Genomic DNA, 5,915 nt, shown 5'->3' with positions numbered 1-5,915 from the left:
GCCGTGTGGCGCGCGGCCAGCAGGATGCGGCAGTAGGTGAAGGAGATGGCGGCGGACGGCAGGAAGAAGGTGAGGCAGGAGGCCACCAGGGCGTAGGGCAGACTGACCAGCAGCCGGCACTGGTCCTCATCCCCACGGCCGGTGACGTTCAGGGCCCGCACCTCGAACTCCAGCTCGTGCCACCCCATCTTGATGGGCAGGAAGGAGGCCAGCGCGGCCAAGGTCCAGGTGGCCAGGATGAGCGCCAGGGCCCTGCAGGACGTCATGCGCAGCTTGTACCTGAGCGGGGACGTGATGAGCAGGTAGCGGTCCAGGCTGATGACGCAGAGGTTGAGGATGGAGGCACTGCAGCACATGACGTCGAAGGAGGCCCAGAGGGAGCAGAAGTCCCCCCGCAGCACCCAGCGGCCGTAGAGCTGGTTGAGCATGGCCGGGGGCATCACCACCAGCCCCACCATCAGGTCCGACATGAACAGGGACACCAGGAAGTAGTTGGAGGTGTTGCGGAGGGAGCGCTGGGTGACGATGAGGAGGATGAGGAGGAAGTTGCCCGCTGTGGTCAGCAGGATGATGAAGCAGAGGAAGGCGGCCACCCAGCTGCTGCCCACGATCAGGGAGTGCTCCCCCAGCACGCTGGCATTGGGGGCCCCCAGATCCCCCTCCATGAGGAGCCGGGGGCAGGGCTGGCCCTGGGGCTGGGGACCTTCTCCAGCGTGGCCTGTGCTACGTGATCATCGCCGGGGCCGGGGAAGGAGGATCAGCTCTCTCCACTCCGTGTCTGTCCTCCCTTCTCTCCTCCTCCTCTCCCTCTCTTCCCCCACTCTCTCTCTTCACTGGCACTCAGGGCAGAATGACATTCCCAGGAGCCGATCAGCAGGACCAAGGTTCCCTCCCCATTACTCACAGCAGTTCCTCGTCCCTGTAAATTCCCCTGCTCTGGGATGTCCCTGGATGCTGCTTCTGGATGCTGGGGATGAGCTGGATGGCAGGATACTCGAGATGCCAGGGATGGCAGGATGCTCTGGATACTCTGATGCTCTGGATGCACTGGACCATGGAATAATAAGACACCGAGATGCTCTGGATGCTCTGCACTCAGGATACTTCAGATGCTGGGGGTGCTCTGCATCCCAGGATATTCCGGATGCCAGGGCTGCTCTGTACCCAGGATACCCTGGATGCTGGGGATGCTCTGGACTCCAGGATGCTCCAGATGCTGGGGATGCTCCGGCCCCCGAGGCTCAGCTCTCACCCCCCGGCTGGGCTGGGCTCCCTGCAGAGCTCTGTCCCCGGAGTCCCCGAGCTCCTCCGTGCCCGGCGCTGCCGCTGCTGCAGCCGGAGCCGCCAGGAGCGGCAGAGCAGCCTCAGGCGAGGACCGGGATGCTCCCAGCCAAGCCCTCCCGGGAGGAGGAAGATCCGGAGTGCGGGAAGGGATCTCTCCCGCGGCAGAGGTGCGTCCAGCCCGCAGGGAGCTGTGAGAGCGGGTGTGTGCAGGTGCCAGCCCGACTTTCACCTGCTGCTCTGGATGCACGGCAAAGGATGCAGAAATGCCGATCGAGGAGGTGGGGCTGGGGGGGAGAGGAGGAGATGAAATGAAGCGCTAATGAAAACAGGGATCTGGGCTAAACTCCGCAAAGTGGCAGCCAGGGAGTTCCCGTTTCTGCCTTAAAGAGAGACAGCCCCGTGCTCTGCCTCCCCTGCCATCCCTGCCATCTGTGCCAGCGCTGGAGCCCTGGCTGGAGGCACCTGGCAGCTGGGCCAGCAGGTCAGTGGCCAAACCTGCCCTGCAGCTCTGAGTTCCAGGCTCCATCCTCCACAATGGGCGATAAAAAGCAAAATTTTGCAAAGTCAAATTAAAAACCCAACAAACAGCTGCACACAACAGCCCTCAGGAAGCAGCCAGAGGACTCGGCAGATATTCCAGCAACCTGCAGGCAGGGATGGAGGAACAGAGACAAGGGAGAGCCTGGCCCCTCTGCTCCAGAGTTATTTGGGCTGGCCTGGGGGCAGCCCAGCTCCCTGCCTGAGGGGCAGTCCTGGATGGACCCCAGCCAGCCTTCAGCAGGTGGGAGGCAACACGTGAGAGGAGCCAGCTCAGAAAACCCTTCTGAGCCTCTGTGTGTTGCTGCCACCTCCACACCCAGGGCAAACACCTCGGGGTGCTGGGCAGGGACCGATTGGGGTTTTTTAATTATCCAGCTGCCCAAAGGTGGCATTTTCCCAACAAATGGCTGTGGTTCCTGCTGGGGGAGACCAGAGCTGAAGGCAGCGGCTCCAGCACAGACCAGAGCTGAGGGTGTGCCCCAGCACCCACCCTGTGCTCCCAGGGCCAGGCACTGCCGGCTGCTGCTCTTTCCTCCCCAAGTGCCCACTAAAGCTTTCCTTAACATGCTTCCCCTGGGAAGCTGTGCTGCAGATGTGGGGTGAGAGCCAGCTGTGCACGACGCATCCCCAGCGCTGCCCAGCCGCCCACCCCGGGACAGAAACTGGCCTCTTTACCAAGTCCTGCTTTTCTAATCACCTTTCCAGCAAATTTGTTGTGCTTTTCCCAGTGCCTGGATGGGGATTCCAGGCCTGGAAACCATCTCTGATGGGGAGGTGGAAGGCACGGGGACACAGCCCCCCCACCCCACCCCGGTTATCCCCCAGGACCTCCGTGGGGGGATCAGGCTGCTGCTGGCAAACAGCTGCTGGCACTGGTGCCAGGACAGGCTCTGCCCTCCCTCTGCTTCCCCGGGATCCTCTCCTTGGATGCTCCCAGCCAAACCTCCCTGGCCACCTCAGCATCACAGTGTGCTGGCAGGAGCCCCGGGGCAGCGCACGCACACGAGAGGCTCTGATCGCAGCAGGAGGTTTCCTTAGAAAAGCGTTTGCCCCAGGAAACCCTCACTTCCCCGGCCCATCTGTGCTGGGAGCAGAGAAAAACCCCACCCCGAGCCCACCCTGAGCAGCCTCCCCAGCCAGGATAAGTGAAGGCAGCAGCACAGATTTATCCCAGCTGGATCCACAGTAACGCTCAGTGAGGAAGTGATGCCACAGTGCAAAGCCAGGCTTCGCTCTCAGCCCTGCTGCATCCCAGCATTAGGAACATCCCAGCTGGGCTTCAGAGCTTTTGCTTCTGAGAAGGAGACTGGATCAGAACCGTGGAATCCTGGAATGGGTTGGGTTGGGAGGGACCTTAAAGCTCATCCACGTTCCACACCTTCCACTGTCCCAGGTTGCTCCAAGCCCCGTCCAACCTAGCCTTGGACACTTCCAGGGATGGGGCAGCCACAGCTTCTCTGGGCAGCCTCCTCCCAACATCCCCAGCACGTCCTCCACACGTGGGAGGTTTTGTACACTTGGTTTGGATGTGTTTGCTGGGGAAGTGGATCTGAACTGATCAAAACAAAATGTGTTTAAAAAAAAACTGCCTTAAAATGAGGTCCAAATCCCATTATCCTACCATTGTCCCTGCAAAAGCTTCTCCGTGCCGGCAGCTCTCCTGGCCTGCCTGTGCTGCCTCCCTGTGCTGCATCTCTGGCCACATCTGCAGGGATCATGGACTCCACCAGCGCTGCTGTCCAGTACCACTGGCAGGGAAAGCAAAACCAGGTTATCAACAGCCACCCAAGTGTCAACACGGCAAAAAAAAAAAAAAAGTTTGAGCCAGAGAGAGTCAAACTGGGAGCTGAGAGACCTCAGTGAGGACATCCAGGCAGTCCAGGGTTCAACACAGCAACGTCCACTAGTGCTCTGCCCTCTCAGCATGTCCTTCCAGGCTTTAACTGGGATGGCTCCTTGGGTTTGAATTTGGGCAGGGTCTGGCTAACTACCTCGATTTATGGTTTCATCTGCACACCAGCCCTCCACCGCCTGCTCTGCCGGAGCTCAGGTTGTGTGGAACGGAGGTGGAGATGTCCTGCTCCAAACACCTTGAACTGCAGCTCCTGGAGTTCACAGGAACAGCCCCCTGCTAAATCCAGCCTGTTTCCACTGTACACCAGTAAAAGGGCCCTGTGACGGTGCTCAGTGACCACCATGGGTTTCTCCACCTTTTCCTGGCTGTCAAGCAAAGCTCCGTTCCTTGGGAAGACACTGCACAGCCTAAAAACTTCATGGTGACACACAGAGCACCTCTAGTCCTCCCAGGCCCTCCCTGATCAGCCCATCCCCTCTGCTGTGGCAATTCCTGCCTTAATGCAAACCCTGTCCCACTTCCCAAAGCGGAGACCTGCTCTCCCGACGTGTGCAGAGCCCCCAGAGCCTCAAGGAAGGGGGCAATAAGAGCTGTCTGCTGGCCCAGCACAGCCTCCAGCCCCTCCGGGAGCTGATGGACCTTCCCCAGGGTCAGCTCAGACCAAGGAGCATCACTGATCATTTCTGAGGGCGCATCCACACCCGCCTGGGCATCAGTGGGACCAGAGCTCTGCAAGGGCACACACTGCCCTGCGCAGGGCATGCCTGACCCAAACACCCTCGGGGAGAGCTCGCTGGCTTCAGCTGAGGTGCTCAGCCCCTCCTCACCCCCGAAGGGATGTCCAGTCCTGTCCGAGCTCGCCTTCCGAAGCGTTCCCGGGGTCCGTGAGCATCTGGATGCCAGGGAACACGCCGGACCAAGACTGTCACCTAGTGGCAACTGCGCTGGAGAAGGTCGCGTGATCCCACAGATCCCACACGAGTCCCACACAAGTGGAACCCACCGCGCCCGGCCACAGCTGCCGCGCAGGCTCCCCGGGCGGGCTCCCCGGGCCACATGCAGCCCATACGCTCAGTATTTGGGCTCGGTTTTCCTTCCAGCAGCTCTCTCTCCTCCTTTTCCCAGATGGAATGCAGCAGAAAGCTGCGGGAACCACGGCTCTCCCCTGCCCGGGACCATCTGGCACCGCTGCCTGTCCTGGCTGGTGTCCTGGTGTCAGCACTGCCAAAAACCAGACGGGCATCAGAGCACTGAGCAGTGGAAGTCAGAACTAATTTATTTAAGAAAAAAAAAAAAAACAACCCAAAACGAGTCAAAAGGAGGGGGAGGCATCGATTACAAGCTCTGGAAGCTCTTGTCTGGACAACGCCACGGAATCAGCTTTATACAACAGAGAGAGAGGGGCAACAGAGGCCGTGCCCACCCTGACCCCCAGCGCTGCCCGAGCACTCCCTGCACAGGGATGCTCCAGCCCTCGGGCCCCTTCTCCCTCCACCACCATGGAAGTGCAGCAGGGAGAGGGGGGACAGGGCCTGGAAGCTCCCCCGGACCCCCCAGCTCTTGGCCTTCCCCTGCAGCCTCAAAACGTGAAGCCGCAGCGCTCCTGATCCAAGTTGCTCGTCCCCAGGGAGCAACGTGGTGGCCCTGGGGACAGCAAGGTAAGGGCTGTCACCACCACGGTTCTGTCACCTCACACACAGCCCCAGGGGCACATCCTGGGGCAAAACCCTTCCCAAGAGCCACCCGATACAAAGAGCTGGACTAAGATCCAGCGGGTGCCAGGAGTGTGTCCACGCTGAGCCCGTGTGGGCAGGCAGGGAGAGAGGAGGCAGAAGGGATGCTGCTGATCCCACAAGCCCAGGAGAGATGTGGGTACCTCGAGGGGCTGTGGAGAGGCTGCTTCCAGGGGCACATCCTGGGGCAAAACCCTTCCCAAGAGCCACCCGATACAAAGAGCTGGACTAAGATCCAGCGGGTGCCAGGAGTGTGTCCACGCTGAGCCCGTGTGGGCAGGCAGGGAGAGAGGAGGCAGAAGGGATGCTGCTGATCCCACAAGCCCAGGAGAGATGTGGGTACCTCGAGGGGCTGTGGAGAGGCTGCTTCCCTTCTTCCTCCACGCTGGGAATGAGGAAAAGCAGGACTCAGAGGGCTCCCCCCAGGGCTGGGAGTCTGAGGAGAGCCACGGGATCCCGGCCCAGCCCCTGCTCCCCGCCAGAGCCCCTCGTGCCCCTCCTCT

General features: G+C 60.8%; 2 protein-coding genes across 2 annotated transcripts in view; both read right to left on the bottom strand.

Moving 5' to 3' along the window:
- The window catches only part of HTR6 (5-hydroxytryptamine receptor 6), an 8,433-nt gene extending 6,225 nt beyond the window's left edge, over positions 1–2,208 (bottom strand). Inside the window, exon 1 of the mRNA XM_008634326.2 lies at positions 3–2,208. Coding sequence (XP_008632548.1) covers positions 3–665 — 663 coding nt within the window. The 5' untranslated portion in view covers positions 666–2,208. The remainder of the gene's footprint in view (positions 1–2) is intronic.
- Positions 2,209–5,258: 3,050 nt separating this feature from the next.
- NBL1 (neuroblastoma 1, DAN family BMP antagonist) overlaps positions 5,259–5,915 on the bottom strand; it is a 13,136-nt gene continuing 12,479 nt past the window's right edge. The window contains exon 5 of the mRNA XM_008634325.2: positions 5,259–5,323. Coding sequence (XP_008632547.2) covers positions 5,259–5,323 — 65 coding nt within the window. The remainder of the gene's footprint in view (positions 5,324–5,915) is intronic.

Source organism: Corvus brachyrhynchos, unplaced genomic scaffold, assembly GCF_000691975.1.
Source record: "Corvus brachyrhynchos isolate BGI_N302 unplaced genomic scaffold, ASM69197v1 scaffold525, whole genome shotgun sequence".
NCBI lineage: Eukaryota > Metazoa > Chordata > Aves > Passeriformes > Corvidae > Corvus > Corvus brachyrhynchos.
The sequence above is the reverse complement of the archived record's forward strand: the minus strand, read 5'-3'. Positions and strand labels throughout refer to the sequence as shown.